The sequence below is a fragment of the Carcharhinus amblyrhynchos genome, chromosome 4, assembly GCF_965287045.1.
Source record: "Carcharhinus amblyrhynchos chromosome 4, sCarAmb.v2.hapA, whole genome shotgun sequence".
Classification (NCBI taxonomy): domain Eukaryota; kingdom Metazoa; phylum Chordata; class Chondrichthyes; order Carcharhiniformes; family Carcharhinidae; genus Carcharhinus; species Carcharhinus amblyrhynchos.
In genome coordinates this window covers 2,832,165-2,849,034 of record NC_137327.1, presented here as the reverse complement: position 1 = coordinate 2,849,034, position 16,870 = coordinate 2,832,165, and the positions used below count along the sequence as shown (strand labels likewise).

At 52.9% G+C, this 16,870-nt stretch overlaps 1 protein-coding gene across 1 annotated transcript in view; it reads right to left on the bottom strand.

The window, feature by feature from the left end:
- The window catches only part of LOC145341729 (Wilms tumor protein 1-interacting protein homolog), a 37,249-nt gene extending 26,269 nt beyond the window's left edge, over positions 1–10,980 (bottom strand). Inside the window, exon 1 of the mRNA XM_080186590.1 lies at positions 9,242–10,980. Coding sequence (XP_080042716.1) covers positions 9,242–10,607 — 1,366 coding nt within the window. The 5' untranslated portion in view covers positions 10,608–10,980. The remainder of the gene's footprint in view (positions 1–9,241) is intronic.
- Positions 10,981–16,870: the final 5,890 nt, after the last annotated feature.

The following is a 16,870-nucleotide window of genomic DNA, read 5'->3' as shown; positions in this document are numbered from 1 at the left end:
CATAAGACCCCCAACAGGCCATTCCACCAGGGTCGCTGCACCCTTCGACCGGAGAGGCTCAAAGCCACATTCCCTGAGAATCCCACAATGTTTACAGTCTGTGATTATCGGCAAAATTCAAAACCATTTCCCCAGCATCAAAACCTGCTCGGCATCATCACAGCGAATCACAGAAAGGCACCCGCTGGCTTCAGCTCCGAACAGGAGACGTAGCTCAAATATCCCGACTGACTGAGCCAGACAGATACGCAGCGGGGGCGGGGAGAGAAAGAGACAGACAGACATGCGGGGGGGGAAAGGGGGTCCAGACAGATGCGCAGTGGGGGCGTGGGGGGAGACAAACAGACAGACACGCGGTGGGGGGGAGACAAACAGACAGACACGTGGTGGGGGGGAGCCAGACAGACACGCGGTGGGGGGTGGGCCAGACAGACACACAGGGGGGGCGAGAGGGAGTCAGACAGATGCACAGTGGGGAGGGGGGGGGCAGACAGACGTGCAGTGGGTGGGGGGGCGGTGGAGACAGACAGACGCATGGTGGGGAGTGGGGGGGGGGGTGCAGTGAGCCAAACAGATGCGAAGTGGGGGGTGGGGAGGCTGAACCAGACAGACAGCAATGGCAGGGGGGAAGGGGTGAGCCAGACAGATGCAGAGTGGGGGGGGGGGGGGGGGGGGCAGACAGACGTGCAGCTGGGGAGGGGGGCCAGACAGACACGCGGTTTGGGGTTTGGGTGGGGGGGGGGGGGAGGGAGGTGGAAGCCAGACGCAGGATCAGAGGAAGGAGTGGACAGATGGAATCTTCACTGAAATAATTTGTGACTCAGAGGCAGGAATTTAAAACAAAACCTCCAATTTTGCTTTCATTTCATCTGCCTCCTCGAAACACACTGCTGAGGCTTCTCACGGATCGAAGCATTCCCAGGGGATTGGGGCGGAGAAGGTTGCTGCTGGCTGCCTGCATTCCTTTCCAAAGAACACTTTGTTTAAAGAAATCTCCCATTCTCTGTTGGACAAGGCTTGCTGCTTTGATTACAGTCACACATCATCACACAACAAGACACAGCCCGTCTCTCAGAGGCATTCCCATTCCTTACTGACTTATTTAGCCTCCACCCATAAACGGACAGGGTAGACCGCACGCATACCAACAACAGGAGGCCATTCAGCCCCTCAAATCCGTTCCTCCATTCAATGAGATCCTGATCTGTATCTCATTCAATCTTTACTCCATATCTCTTCATACACAACATAAAGCTGTCACCGAATCGGAAGAGTCACATTCAACTCAAAATGTGAACGTTGTTTTTCCCCTTTCCACAGACGCTGCACCACTCCCCCCACCCCCCACCCGCCCCCCACCACCTGCAGTATTCAAATTCTTCAATACTTGAACTCATCACCAACTATGAAAAAAGGCTGTTGTTTTCCTTACAACAAAGAAGGCTGATTTCTGCAGTGAAGGCCATTCGATCCATCAAGTCTGCGCCTACCCTCCAAAAAGCATCTTACCTAGTATCACTCCCCCACCCTATCCCAATACCCTGCGCATTAATCACGGCCAATCCACCTTACTAATCTACAAATCTTTGGAGTCTGGGAGGAAACCCAAGCAGACACGGTGAGAATGTGCAAACTCGGCACAGGAGGCTGGGATCGAACCCAAGTCCCTGGCGCTTTGAGACAGCGGTGCTAACCACCATGCTGCCCCTGCTGAGGTGTATAAAATTATGAGGGACACAGAGAGGAAATTCCTCTTCTCCTAGCAGAGGATCAGTAGCCAGGGGTTTAAATTTAAGGTCGGGGCAGGAAACTGAAGAGGGGTTTTGAGGAGAAACCTTTTCACCCAGAGGGTGGTGGGAATCTGGAACTCGCTGCCTGGAAGGGTGGGGGAGGACTGAACCCTCATAACGGTTCAGAAGCATTTAGATGAACACTGGAAACACCAAACCGTACACAGCAACACAGCAAGTGCTGGAAAACGGGACTGGAATAGGTTGGTGTTTGACTGCTGGATGGGCTGAAGGGCCTCTTTCTGTGCTGTAAGACTCCATGACGCTATGTCCTTTAGGTAGTTAGAGGTGGACGCTAAACGTTAACCGGGACAGCAACATCCCACCTCAAGATAAAGGGGGGGCGGTTCAGAACGGAGTTGAGGAGGAACTTCTTCACTCAAAGGGTGGTGAATCTCTGGAATTCTCTGCCCGTTGAAGTGGTGGAGGCTGCCTCGCTAAATATTTTTAAGAAGCGGGTTGATGGGTTTTTGATAAGAGAGGGGATTAAGGGTTATGGGGAGAGGGCGGGAAAGTGGAACTGAGCCACGACAGATCAGCCATGATCTTATTGAATGGCGGGGCAGGCTCGAAGGGCCAGATGGCCTACTCCTGCTCCTATTTCTTATGTTCTATGTTCTTATGTTCTTATCCCTGTCCAGTGTCCACTACGCATTGTGTAAAAACACTGATATCACCGCCTTGTTCACATCTGAAGGTTACATTCCCTTGTTCGGAATTCCTATCAAAGCCAAATACTTCAATCAACTCAGCCCTCAAACCTCTGGACGTGAGGGAATACGAGCTACGTTTATGAAACCTCGTCATTAACCCTTGAAGCTCTGGTTTCAATTCAGGTGAATCAGCACAACACACACTCCGAGGCCAGTCCTGTCCAATACTGGTTAAAGTGCTGGAAGAGACGTTACTGTTAACCTCAGGACCATGAAGTCAGGGAGAGGCTGTTTAAAAAAAAACACCAGGGGTCCTTGCTCCTGTCCAATTATCCCTGTAATAAATCGGGGCAGCAGGTGACGATAGGCTGGGTGGCTGCATCCTGCTGCTGCCAGGATAGAGTGAGGAACTGGGCAGTGGCAGGACGCTGTGGGACCCCCACCCACCCCAACCGAGGAGCAACTCAAGGCTTCTTGCACTTTCTAATGCATGGCTTGATTACAACGTGCATTTATATAACGCCCTTAGTAATATCACCATAAGGTGCATCATGGGCGCAATCATCAGACAAAATTCAACACCGAGAATCACAACGATATGAGGCAAACAGCCAAAAACCTGGTCAGTTAGTTAGGTGTCTTGAACGAGAGATAAGGCAAAGAGGTTTGGGAGTCAGGGTGAATTGCAGAGTGGATACAAAGAGCTGGAGGAACATGACGTTCAGAAGGACTAGAGACAGAGAACATAAGAAATAGGAGCAGGAGTAGGCCATCTAGCCCTTCGAGCCCGCCCCACCATTCAATAAGATCATGGCTGATCTAAAGTGGATCAGTTCCACATTCCCGCCCTCTCCCCATAACCCTTAATCCCCTTGCCTACCAAAAACCCATCAACCCGCCTCTTAAATATATTTAACGAGGTAGCCTCCACCACTTCAACGGGCAGAGAATTCCAGAGATTCACCACCCTTTGAGTGAAGAAGTTCCTCCTCAACTCTGTTCTAAACCCCCCCCCCTTTATCTTGAGGCTGTGCCCTCTAGTCCTACCGTCCTTTCTGAGCGGGAAGAGTCTCTCCACCTCTATCCTATCCATCCCATTCATCATCTTATACGTCTCAATGAGATCTCCCCTCATCCTTCTAAACTCTAACGAGTACAAGCCCAGTCTATTCAGCCTCTCCTCATAGCTCAACCCCCTCAACTCCAGTATCAGCCTAGTGAACCTCCTCTGCACTCCCTCCAAGGCCAAAATATCCTTGCGTAAGTGCGGCGACCAAAACTGCACACAGTACTCCAGCTGCGGCCTCACCAGTGCCCTGTACAGTTGCAGCAAGACCTCCCTACTTTTATATTCAATCCCCCTCGCTATGAAGGCCAGCATCCCATTCGCCTTCCTGACCACCTGCTGCACCTGTAGGCTGGGTTTTTGCGACTCATGCACAAGGACCCCCAGGTCCCTCTGCATCATAGCATGCTGCAGCTTTTCGCCCTGTAAGTAGTAGTCCTTCCTACCTTTATTCCTACCAAAGTGGATAACCTCACACTTGCCAACATTGTATTCCATCTGCCAGGTCCTCACCCACTCGCTCAGCCTTTCTAGGTCCCTCTGCAGACTTTCCACGCCCTCCGCACAATTTACTGTTCCACTTATCTTTGTGTCATCAGCAAATTTCGACACCTTACACTCGGCTCCCTCCTCCAGATCATCTATATAAATGGTAAATAGCTGAGGCTATTTACAGAGATGGTTGTGGGGCGAACGGGACACACACACACACCACTCTCCCCCACCCCCCCCATGTACTTTTGTCCACATGGATGGGACACAGCAGATAATTTGCATGCAGCAAGTCCCCACAAATAGCAATGTGTTCATAGCTAGAGAATGCAATGTGGGGCTGCTGGGAGAGGTAGAGGAATTACTGGCCGGTACATCGGGGGAACTCCCATCTTTTCCTTTGTGTCCTGCAATTGTTCACTGAGTTTTAACACCTTGTCTGGAAGCTGGCACCTCTTGCCAGTACAGCCTGGCACAGTGCAGTGTCAGACCGGGCTGAGCGCTCCAGTCTCTGCTGTGGGATTTGAACCCACGAATCTGTCCAAAATATCCAAAGGAATCTTAACCTGAAACAACCTTTGAAATGAGAGCTTGCGTAGGTGGCTGTTCTATGGAGAGAGCAACACAGATTAGATCGACACAGATTCAATCACCAGTCTGTGTTTCTCTTTATTCATTCGTGGGACATGGTCGATGCTGGCTGGGCCAGTGTTTATTGCCCATCCTTGGTGCCCTTGAACTGAGTGTCTCACTAGGCCACTTTAGAGGGCAGTTGAGAATCAACCCCATTGCTGTGGCTCTGGAGTCACATGTAGGCCAGACCAGGTAAGGACAGCAGATTTCCTTCCCTAAGGGGCATTAGCAAACCGGATGGGTTTTTACAACAATCGGCAATGGTTTCATGGTCATCAGTAGATTCTTAATTCTAGATATTTTTTATAGAATTCAAATTCCACCATCTGCCGTGGTGGGATTCGAACCAGAGTCCCCAGAACGTTGGCTGAGTTTCTGGATTAATAGTCTGGCGATGATGCTACTCAGCTATCACCTCCCCTATATGTTGATTGGAGGCCAGGGCAATGCCAGGTGTTACAAGTAAGAGAGGGCAGGGAACCTGCAGGGTAGCTGCTCCTGGTCACCCCCATGGCTTCCCCACTTACTGGACAGAACTGGTGACCATCAACAACTGAGCTCATCTACACAGCACCCTCCGCAACAGCCTCAAACTCAGAGTTTGTTACTCTCTGGCACATTCTCTGTCACCCTGAACAAAGAGCTTAGTCGGGTCAAAACTACAATCGAGAAACAGGCTAAACACAGAAGGTTCAGAGAGGAGGCAAGAAGCAAAGAGGGAGCATGAAGAGAGATTAACATCTAACACAAAAGGGAATCCCAAAGGCCAAAGGTGTATGAATAGTATGAAGGTGGTAAAAGGAGGAGTGGGGGGTGATGATGTACCAGGAAGAGGACTAACATGTGGAAGCAGAGGGCATAAAGGTATAAAGGAAGAACATGGTAGCCAGGCCACAGTAAAAAAGGAGGTAATTCAGATACAAGAAGGATTTTAAACTGAAAAGATGGTGGTATCGGATAGGCTGGCTGTACTGGACGAGATGCAACCAGGAGGATGGCACAGCACCAGGGACCTGGGTTCGATTCCGTCCTTGGGTCGCTGTCTGTTTGCACGTTCTCCCCGTGTCTGCGTGGGTTTCCTCCAGGTACTCCAGTTTCCCTCAAAGATGTGCAGGTTATGCGGACTGGCCAGGCTAAATTGTCTCTTAGTGTGCAACCATGCATCAGTTAGATGGTAAATGCACAGAGTTATGGGGTTAGGACAGGAGGTGAGTGGTCCTGGGTAAGATGCTCTGTCAGAAAGTTGGTGCAGATTTGATGGGCCGAATGGTCTTGTCTGCACAGTCGGGATTCTACGATACTGAGGGTGGCAGCTGCGAACATGCCTGTCACCATTTTTCAGTCTTCCTTAGACTCTGGGGTGGTGACTGGAGAATTGCAAATTATACCCTTGTTCAAATGAGATTGTAATGATAAACCCAGCAACTACAGGCCAGTCAGCTGAAGAGGGCAGTGCTGTTGATGTGGTGAAGCAGGACTTTGCAAAAGGCATGTGATAAACTGCCACACAGACTCCTTCGCAAAGTTAGAGCTTACGGGAAAAGGAATGGTCATAGTATGGAAATGGGATTGGCTGAGAGAAGGAAAGAGTGATGATTAATGAATGGTTTTTAGGCTGGAGGAAGGTTTGTAGTGGAGACCCCAAGCTCCGATTTGGGACCCTTGTGTTGTGGCAGCACGGTGGTTAGCACGGCTGCCTCAGGGATCCGAGTCCGATTCCCAGCTCAAGTCACTGGCTGTGTGGAGTTTGCACCTTCTCCCTGTATCTGCGTGGGTTTCCTGCATATGGTCTCCTCCCACAGTCCCAGAGATGTGCACGTTAGGTGGATTGTCCATTAGTGTCAGAGGGATTAGCAGGGTAAATATATGGGGATAGCAGGAATAGGGGTTGGGTGGGATTGCTGTCGGTGCAGGCTTGATGGGCCGAAAGGTCTCTTTCTGCACTGCAGTGTTCCTGTAAGCCTACTTGCAACAGTAATAATAAAATTTAAATTTGATATATACTGATAATGTAGACCTTGATGTACCATTTCAGAGTTGGCGCACGATACAAATCACAGAAGCACCGTGAACCGTGAGGAGGCTCAGGGGGACAGATTGGTGGAGTAGGCAGATGAAGTTCACTGCGAGTAAATGTGAAGTGATTGATTTTGGTAGTGAGTAAACTCTAAAAGGATACATACAGGGACCTTGACGTATCTGTGCAAGAACGTGGAGGGTGGCAGGACAGGTTGAGAGTATACAACACCCTGGGATTTATTAATAGGGGCACAGTGTGTTAGAGCGGGGGAGTTAGTGAACCGTGTATGGGGCACCAACTACATCCACTTCCAGGCATCACACTTGGATAGAACGTGGAGGTATTGGAAAGACTGGAGAAAAGATTCACGAGTGACTCTTTGGACGAGGAACATCAGTTATTAGATTGGAGAAGTTGTGACACTAATAAACAAACTTTAAGATGGGACTGTTTTCTCTGGAGAAAAAAAAAAGAGATTGAGATTTTCAAAATTATGAGGAGTTTGAACAGACCAGACAGAGAGAAACTGTTCTGAATGACGAAGGGAGCGAGAATGAGAGGCACAGACTGAAAACAACCAGTTAAAGCTGCAAGAATGAAGAAAATGTTTGTTGGTGTCGTGAGTGGTTTGGGTCTGGAATGTTCTGCCTGGGAATGTGGCAGCGGAGGTTTAACTGAAGCTTTCAAAAGAGAATGAGACAGTTATCTGAAAAGGAAAAAGGAGCGGAGTGGGGGGGGAGGGGTGGGGGGACATGGGGCGGGGGTAGGGGAGGTGAATGGAGATGGAGACGGTGTGGGGAACAGATTTGGTTTGATTTATTGTCACATGTATTTACATACAGTGAAAAGTATTATTTCTTGCGCGCCATACAGACAGAGCGTACCGTTCATAGAGAAAGAAAGGGGGGAGTGCAGAATGTAGTGTTAGTCATAGCTAGGGTGTAGAGAAAGATCAACTTAATACAAGGTAGGTCCATTCAAAAGTCTGATGGGAGCAGGGAAGAAGCTGTTCTTGAGTCAGTTGGTGGTGGGGGGGCGGCAGATGGGAGGGTGCAGTGGGGGTTTTGGGGAGTAGAGGGGGTTGTGCTGGGGGAGGGGTATCATAGAATCACAGAACCCTACGGCGCAGAAAGAGGCCCTTTGGCCCATCGAGTCTGCACCGACCGCAATCCCACCCACTCCCTACCCCCATATCCCTACATAGTTACCCACTAATCCCTCTAACCTACACATCCCAGGACACTAAGGAGCAATTTTAGCACAGCCAATCAACCAAACCCACACATCTTTGGACTGTGGGAGGAAACCGGAGCACCCGGAGGAAACCCACACAGACACGAGGAGAATGTGCAAACTCCACACAGACAGTGACCCGAGCCGGGATTTGAACCCAGGTCCCTGGAGCTGTGAAGCAGCAACACTAACCACTGGGCTACCGTGCCACCCCTAGAGTGGGATTGTGCTGGGGGAGAGAGGAGGGGTGGAGGGGTTGTGCTGTGGAGGAGGGGAGGGGTGGGGGGTTGTGCTGTGGGGGGGAGGGGGGAGGGGGTGTGCTGGGGGAGGGGTGGGTTGTTCTGGGGGGTGGGGGAGGGTGGGTTGTTCTGGAGGGGGGGAGGAGGAGGAGGAGGGGGGGAGGAGGGAGGAGGAGGGAGGGGGGGAGGGGGAGGGGGAGGGGGGGAGGGGGAGGGGGAGGGGGGGGAGGAGGGGGGGGGAGGAGGGGGGGGAGGAGGGGGGTTGTTCTGGGGGGTGGAGGAGGGTGGGTTGTTCTGGGGGGGTGGAGGAGGGGGGTTGTTCTGGGGGGGTGGAGGAGGGTGGGTTGTTCTGGGGGGGTGGAGGAGGGTGGGTTGTTCTGGGGGGGTGGAGGAGGGGAGGTTGTTCTGGGGGGGGGAGGAGGGGAGGTTGTTCTGGGGGGGGGAGGAGGGGAGGTTGTTCTGGGGGTGGAGGAGGGTGGGTTGTTCTGGGGGGGTGGAGGAGGGGGGATTGTTCTGGGGGGGGGGTGGAGGAGGGGGGGTTGTTCTGGGGGGGGGGTGGAGGAGGGGGGGTTGTTCTGGGGGGGGGTGGAGGAGGGGGGGTTGTTCTGGGGGGGAGGAGGGGGGGTTGTTCTGGGGGGGGAAGGGGGGGAAGGAGGGGGGGTTGTTCTGGGGGGGGGGTGGAGGAGGGTGGGTTGTTCTGGGCGGGGGGGGGTGGAGGAGGGTGGGTTGTTCTGGGGGGCGAAGAGAGGAGGGGTGGGTTGTTTTTGTGGGGGGTTGTTTGTTTGGGGGGGCGGGGAGGGTGAGTTGTTTGGGGGGAGGGGGGTGAGTGTTTGGGGGGGAGGGGGGGGTGAGTTGTTTGGGGGGGAGGGGGGGGTGAGTTGTTTGGGGGGGAGGGGGGGGTGAGTTGTTTGGGGGGGGGAGGGGGGGTGAGTTGTTTGGGGGGGGGAGGGGGGGTGAGTTGTTTGGGGGGGGAGGGGGGGTGGAGTTGTTTGGGGGGGGGAGGGGGGGTGAGTTGTTTGGGGGGGTGAGTTGTTTGGGGGGGGGAGGGGGGGGGAGGGGGGGGGGAGGGGGGGGGGGGGGGAGGGGGGGGTGCTGTGTGATAATTGGCCACTTACCGAAATACTCCTTCTGGACATGCAGCTCCAGCTCCTTCTCCAGCTCCCGGGTCAGAGCCTCCAGTCTCCTCTCGGCCAGGCTGGGGCCGCTCTCCCGGGACGGGGTGACCTGGTACGGGAGGCGGAATTTGTGGGCGGTGGGCGCTGCCTTCCCGGGGCTGTAGCTGTAGGAGAGGATGGAGCCGGCGGGAGGCTCACTGCCGGGGGAGCCGGGCGCTCCCAGGGGCCGGGGATGGGGCTGCTCCCCGGGGGCCGGCGGGCCGTCCTCCAGCAGCGGGAGCTCGGGGTAAGCGGCGCTCATGGAGCCGCGGGAGCTGCGGGAACTCTGGCTGGAAATGCTGCTCCTGGCGCTGAGAGCCGCCCCGGGCAGCTCGGCATCGGCCGCCGGGCCCGAGCAGCTGGAGCGGGGGCTGCTGCTGTGTCTCTGGTCGTAGCCGATGCTGATGCCGCTGGTGCGGTTGCTGCTGGCCTTGCTGCCGCCGCCGCCTCCTCCTCCTCCCTCCGAGCTGGTGAGGCTGGCCCGCGGGCTCGACTGCTTGCTGGTGTCGCTGGCCGAGCTGGCGTAGCTGGAGCGGGAGCTGAGGGCGCTGCTACCGCCGCCGCTGCTGCCGCCGCTGCCCTCGCACTGGATCAGGCTGCACCGCGGGCTGGAGTAGCGATCCTGAGCCGGGCCCGGCACCACCAGGCTGGAGCGGGGGCTGGGGTAGAGGCTGGAGCGGGGGCTCTGCTCCTGGCCGCAGGAGGCCAGGCTGGAGCGGGGGCTGCTGCCGCTCCCCCGGGCCGAGGCGGCGGCGGCGGCGCTGCTGCTGCTCCCCCGGGTGGATACAGCGCTGCCCCGGGGCACTGATACAATGTTGCCCGGGTTGGATACACTGTTACCCGGGGCCGATACATTGTTGCCCCGGGCCACTGATACAATGTTGCCCCGGGCGCACACACTGGGGTAAAGCGGGTAAACCCCCGGGCGGCCGCAGCCCGCTGCCGCCTCCCCGCCGCTGTACCTGCGGCTCTCCCCGCCGGAGCTGAACGGGCCCCCGGCTCCTCCTCCTCTCCTGTAGCCGCCCAGCGCCTCCGGCTCCCCGGCCGCCTCCCCGCCGCGACTCCCGCCCGCAGGCCGGCCAGCGGGGAGTTTGCAGAAGGGGCCCAGGCCCCGCTCCGGGTGGCCGCTGTCGGCTCCGTTCATCCTGTGGGCCGGCTCCAGCGGCGGGACCGGGGGCTGGTGTCCCGGCATCATCTGCAGGAAGAGCGCCCGCTTCCTCTCCTCCAGCTCCGGGCTGCTGTAGAAGCCGCCGGCAGGAACCTCAAACCGGGGCACGTCCCGCAGGAAACTCCCCTCAACTCCCAGCTCCTCCTCCAGCTTGGACATCGGTCCGGAGCGGCCGAACTATCCGCAACTTGCAGCGAACTCCCTTCCCCCCGGCAGGAGAAGCAAACCCCGGCTGGAGAGTGAATTAAAACATCGCCGTGGAGGCTGCCTCTAACCGGCTGCTTTTGTTCTGCAATCGCTGATCAAATGCTGCATCTGAAGCCTCTCCGTCCCCCTGTCTCTGTCCCCCTGTCTGTGACCCTCTCTGTCTGTCTCTCTGTCCCCCTCCCGGGGCCACATTTCATTTTCACATTGGAAATTCCCGGTGTGTCTGGGCTGACTTTCAGCGGCGCAGCACCGAGCCCAATGGCGCGCCCGGCGGAGGGAAGCAGCTCACTCCCCGCACACAAACACCAACATATCCGGCTGCCAGGGCCAGCCCCTCCCTCCCTCTCCCCCCCCCCCCCCCCAGCCCACCCCCTTCTCCCTGCCTCCCCAAGCGGCACAGCAACACCCCCCCCCCCAACCACCACCCCCAGCTCCCCCCTCCTGCTGCAGCTTCTTGCCCCCCTCCCGGGCAGGGTGAGGGGAGGGGGTACACAGGCTGGAAGGAGGGACAGGGATGCCAGTCTGTCCCGGCCCCCCCCCCCCCCCCCGGGCTGCACTCTTTGGCGGGGCTGTGGAATGCGCGCAGTGGCACGGCCCAGGCAGGGCAGAGGGGGGGAGCGATGAGGCAGCCAGGAATGTGCTTCATTCCGAGGCCAAACAATGTGATGGAGAGACTCGGGGAGGAGGAGGGGGGGAGAGCAGAAACTTTCACAAACTGCTCACTGCTTCACGCACAGGCAGTGAAAAAAAAACCCGGAGCATTTTCTTCCCGTTCTGCACAACACGCGGGGAACACCCAGCCCTTTCTGCAGCAGCCAGCTTTCCCCAGAAATTCCCCCCCTTTTTCCCCCGAGAAATCTCTGTTTTGTCCACCAGCAGACACAATAATGGGGGGAGGGGGTGAGTGTGCTGATAGCTGCCAGCTCAGGTGTCTGTGACACTCGGTGCCCTCTGGAATCTCTCCCTTGTGGCCACTGAAACCAGAGACAACTTCTGTCCAGCACAGGGTAACAGACCCAACACATGGCATTATAACACTGGGGTAAAGATTAGACACTGAGTTATTGCCGGGGTTGGGGGGGTGGGGGTGGTGGTGTGGGGGGTAGATTAAGAAGGTACTGTGGCACAGTGGTTAGCACTGCTGCCTCACAGCACCAGGGACCCAAGTTCGATTCCAGCCTTGGATGAATGTATTGAGTTTCCATGTTCTCCCCATGTCTGCGTGGGTTTCCTCCGGGTGCTCCAGTTTCCTCTCGCGCTCTGAAAGATGTGCTGGTTAGGTGCATTGGCCATATTAAATTCTCCCTCAGTGTACCTGAACAGGTGCCAGAGTGTGGCGATTTTCACAGTAACTTCATTACAATGTTAATGTAACACTAACAAATGAATGTAAAAATAAATTAGATACTAATTATTAGCATGGAGGGTGAAGGTTACGCAGCAGATTATAGCTCCAAGAGAGGGAGGAGGAAGATTAGACCACAGCCTTCAAACTGAGATAGCAAAGGTGAATCTGTCTCAGACACTGCATTCCAGATCTTAACCATTTCCTGTGTGAACCTGTCTCCACCACACTCTCAGACAGTACATTCCAGATCCTAAACACTCACTGTGTGAATCTGTCTCCACCACATCTCAGACAGTGCATTCCAGACCCTAACCACTCGCTGTGTGAATCTGTCTCCACCACACTCTCAGACAGTACATTCCAGATCCTAACCACTCGCTGTGTGAATATGTCTCCACCACACTCTCAGACAGTGCATTCCAGACCCTAACCACTTGCTGTGTGAATCTGTCTCCACCACACTCTCAGTGCATTCTGAACCCTAACCATTCTCTGGGTCTCCATTGCTTCTTTTGCCAATTACCTGAAATCTGTACTGTTTTGCTTTCAATCCATCGATCAGAACAGTTTTTCCCTGCCTGATGATTATCAATATCTCCATCGAATCTCCTCTCAACTTCCTCTTCTGCAAGGAAACCAGTCCTAATCTGTCCAATCTAGCTTCACAACTGAAGTTCCTAATCCCTGGAAACATACTTATAAATCTTCTCTGCACTCTGTCTAAAGCCTTCACATCCTTCCGTGTACTGGACTGGACACAGTTCTCCAGTTGAGACAGATCCAGTGGTTTATACAGATGTAACATAATTTGAGCCTTGACCTCGGCTGAAGCTCTTGTGCAGTACAGAGGGAATGCTGCACTGTTGATGGTGCCATCTTTCAGGAAAGGTGTTAAGCTGAGGTCATGTTCTCTCTCAGGTGATGTTTAAATAGCATTTTTTCAAAGAAGAACAAAGGGGTCCTGAGGGTAAGATTTATGCCCCAGTCAGCATCACTTTGCTGTATGTGGGATCTTGCTGTGCACAAATTGGCTGCTACATTTCAACAGTGACTACATTTCAAAAGTATTTCATTGGTTATAAAGTGTTTGGGAATGTTCTGAGATTGTGAAAGGTGCTATAGAAATATCAGTCTTCCTTTCTCACACTTCATGCATAAATCCACTGTCCACCAGGACAATTGTGACTGTGCAACAGACTTACTCAAGCAATCAAACAGTGCACAGCAAGATCCCACAAACTGCACTGCTGTCATGGGACAGGAAAATAGTACAGCATAAAAGGAGGAGATTTATCTGTTCTAGTGGTGTGGTTTGAGGGGCAAATATTGACTCAGACACCAGGGAGAACGCCCCTGTTCCTGTTCCCAATGGTGCCATGGGATCTTTCGTATGCAGCTGAAAGGGTGATGGGCCCTCAGTCTGATAGACAAAGACATCAAGCAGCTCCGATATTGTAATACTCTCTCACTGCAACAATGGAATGTCAGATTGTGCGCTCGAGCCCTGGATTGGGATTTGAACCCACAACTTTTTAACTCAAGAGGCACGAGTATCCTGAACCAAGCTACCGCTGACATACAAAGAAGAGTACGGCACAGGAACTGGCCCTTTGGCCCATCAAGCCTATGCCATCACATGAAGCCTTTCTATACTAAAGACCTTTTGCCTCTATGCGGTCTGTATCCCTCTATTTGCTGCCTAATCATGTATCTGTCAAGATGCCTCTTAAATGTTGCTATTATATCTGCTTCTACCACCTCCTCTGGCAGCGTTTTCCACACACTTACCACCCTCTGTGTAAAAAAAAATTGCCTCACGTCTTCTTTAAACATCCCCCCTTTTACCTTAAACCCAGGTCCTCTAGTCATTGACATTTCTACTCTAGGAGAAAGAGTCTGACTATCCATTCTATCCACGCCTCTCATCATTTTGCTATCAGGTTACCCCTCAGTCTCCGATGGTCAAGTACAGAGGAAAGAAAGTCAGGCAGCTCCTCCCCTGGAAGCTGCTCCATTTGACCGTGGCTGAGGATCAGCCTCAACTTCACTTCCCCACCCAGGGAATTTGTCATGTTTACAGAAGCGAAACCCAGCAGATGCTGGAAATCTGAATTAAAAAGGGCAATTGCTGGAAACACCTCACAGATCTGGCAGCATCTGTGGAGGGAGATAGAGAGGTCATGTATCAGATCAGTGATTTTTCATTTGGAATTCTGTTTCTGTCTGACAGATGCTGCCTGACCTGCATTTCCAACATTCTCTGTCTTTAGATTTACAGAATAGGCAGCTTTTTGCTTTTGACATTCCAGGTCTTTGTCTGGGAGCAGTTTGGATCTGCTTGGAGGAGCCGGAGAGAATTGATTGCGTTCCTAATTCCACCCCCCCATCACCAAACGTGTAACCATCTCAGCCAAAGAGAACTGCTCGTTCATTGGCTGTTCACAAAACCAGCAATTGCCACAAGTATGAATGTGAGAGTTTGTGGGCTAAACCCAGGCAACCACAAGTAATAGAAGTAGTAGACCATTTGGCCCATCGAGCCTGCTCCACCATTTCATTTGGCTCATCTTTCCACTTTCCCACTTGATATCCCTCAATTTCCTGACAGACTAAAAATCCGTCTGTCCCACAGCCTTAAATATATTCAGCAATGGAGCATCCACAACTCTCTGGGTAGGGAATTCCAAAGATTTATAACGCTTTGAGTGAAGGAAGTTCCCCTCGTCTCAGTCTTAAACCACACCTGCTGTAAGTGGTTGCAGAAACCTCAGCTCAGAGCTGTTGAGTTTGAGTGTAAAGTGCAAACATCGCGGAGAACCAAAGAATGGGAGAGTCACCTGGACACGGAATTAATTCCTCTGAGACCATTATTCCTTCAACAAACTTAGATTTATTTCCATAGTCAATAACACACAGCCACAGTGGCACTGTGATTCGCACTGTTGCTTCACAACGCCAGGGACCCGGGTTCGATTCCCGGCTTAGGTCACTGTGTGGAGTTGCATGTTCTCCCTGTGTCTGTGTGGGTTTCCTCGGATTCTCCTGTTTCCTCCCACGGTCCAGAGATATGTCGATTAAGTTGATTGGCCATGCTAAATTGACCCTACTATCAGGGGTAAATGCATGGGGTAGGGCCTGGGCAGGATTGTGGTCAGTGCAGACCCGATGGGCCGAGTGGCCATCTTCTGCACTGTAGGATTCTATGATTAAAAGGTAGTTAGTTCCTCATACAGAGTATATACCCCAAGAGCCAGTAAACCCGATACTCACATTATATACACAGACAGGGCTCAATGATAGGCTAACACATTACTGTCCTAATCAGGGAGCTCATATTCTAAGAGGTTCACCTCGTGAGCACCGTTTAAATCATTACAGATACTTTGATTCAGGAGGGAATCACGTTCCTGAGGTTAGGAAGTGGTACAAGTCTGGTTGATGGTCAGGGACAGAAGGGAGTGACTGTGGGAAGAGAAACACACTTACTGTACTCACACACACAGCACAACACGGGAAACAGGCCCTTCGGCCCAACGACTGTGCTGTACTGTAGGAGTTTCAGCCTTCTCCAACAGCTACAAGGCTGTGCCTGCCCTTGTGAGCACAGTCTGCAAAGTGGCCAGCACATTGGTACAGGAGGCTATCTGAGTAGGAAGAGTAAAGAGGAATGGGCACTGATAGTGGGTGGTATTAGTTAGGGAATAGATATAGCTCTCTGCTGCAATTTAAAAGATTGTATCGACTGCCCAGTGCCAGGGCTAAAACCAGCTCCTTGTGGCTGGAAAAATGTTCAAAGTGGAAGGGGGAGAATCCAGTTGTCATGGTGCAGGTAGGAACTAACAACAAGGATAGAACATGGACTGAAAAATTTATTTATTAGTCACAAGTAGGCTTATATTAACACTGCAATGAAGTTATTGTAAAAATCCCCTAGTCACCACACTCCAGCACCTGTTTGAGTACAGTGAAGGAGAACTTAGCATGGCCAATGCACCCTAACCAGCACGTCTTTTGGACTGTGAGAGGAAACCGGAGCACCCAGAGGAAACCCACGCAGGCACGAGGAGAACATGCAAACTCCACACAGACAGCGACCCGAGGCCGGAATTGAACTTGGGTCCCTGGCACTGCGAGGCAACTGTGCTAACCACTGTGCCACCCACTTGCTTGTGCTGAGGGGTTTAGAGCAGGTGGAGATTAATAAAAATAATTACAAAGGTTCTAATCTCTGGATTGCTTCCTGAGCCACATTTAAAAATGAATTCACAGGGTGTGAGCATCACTGACCAGCATTTATTGCCCATCCCTACTCACCCCTTGAGAAGGTGCTGATGAGCTGCCTTCTTGAATCGCTGCAGTCCGTGTGGTGTAGGTACACCCACTGTGCTGTTGGGGAGGGAGTTCCAGGATTTTGACCCAGTGACAGTGAAATTATAGTGATATGTTCCCAAGTCAGGATGATGGGGCTGAGAGTGAACCTACAGATGACTGTGTTCCCATGATTGGAGCAGTTGGGAATGTTTTCTTTGGAGAAGAGAAGGCTGGGAGGGGCTTTGATAGATTCAAACTCACGAAGGATCGGAACAGAATAGATGGGGAGAAATTATTCCCACTCGTAAAAGGATCGAGAACGAAAGGACACAGATTTAAATTAATTAGCAAAGGTGCAAAAGTGATATGAGATACACAGCAAGTGGTTAAGATCTGGAATGCTCTGTCTGAGAGGGTGGTGGAGGGAGATTCAGTCGAAACATTCAAAAGGGAATTAGACTAATAGATCAATTGCAGGGTTACAGGGAGAAGGCGGGAGACTGGCACTGTGAGGGGGCTGTTCATTCAGAGTGGGTGCACAGGCATGATGGGCCGA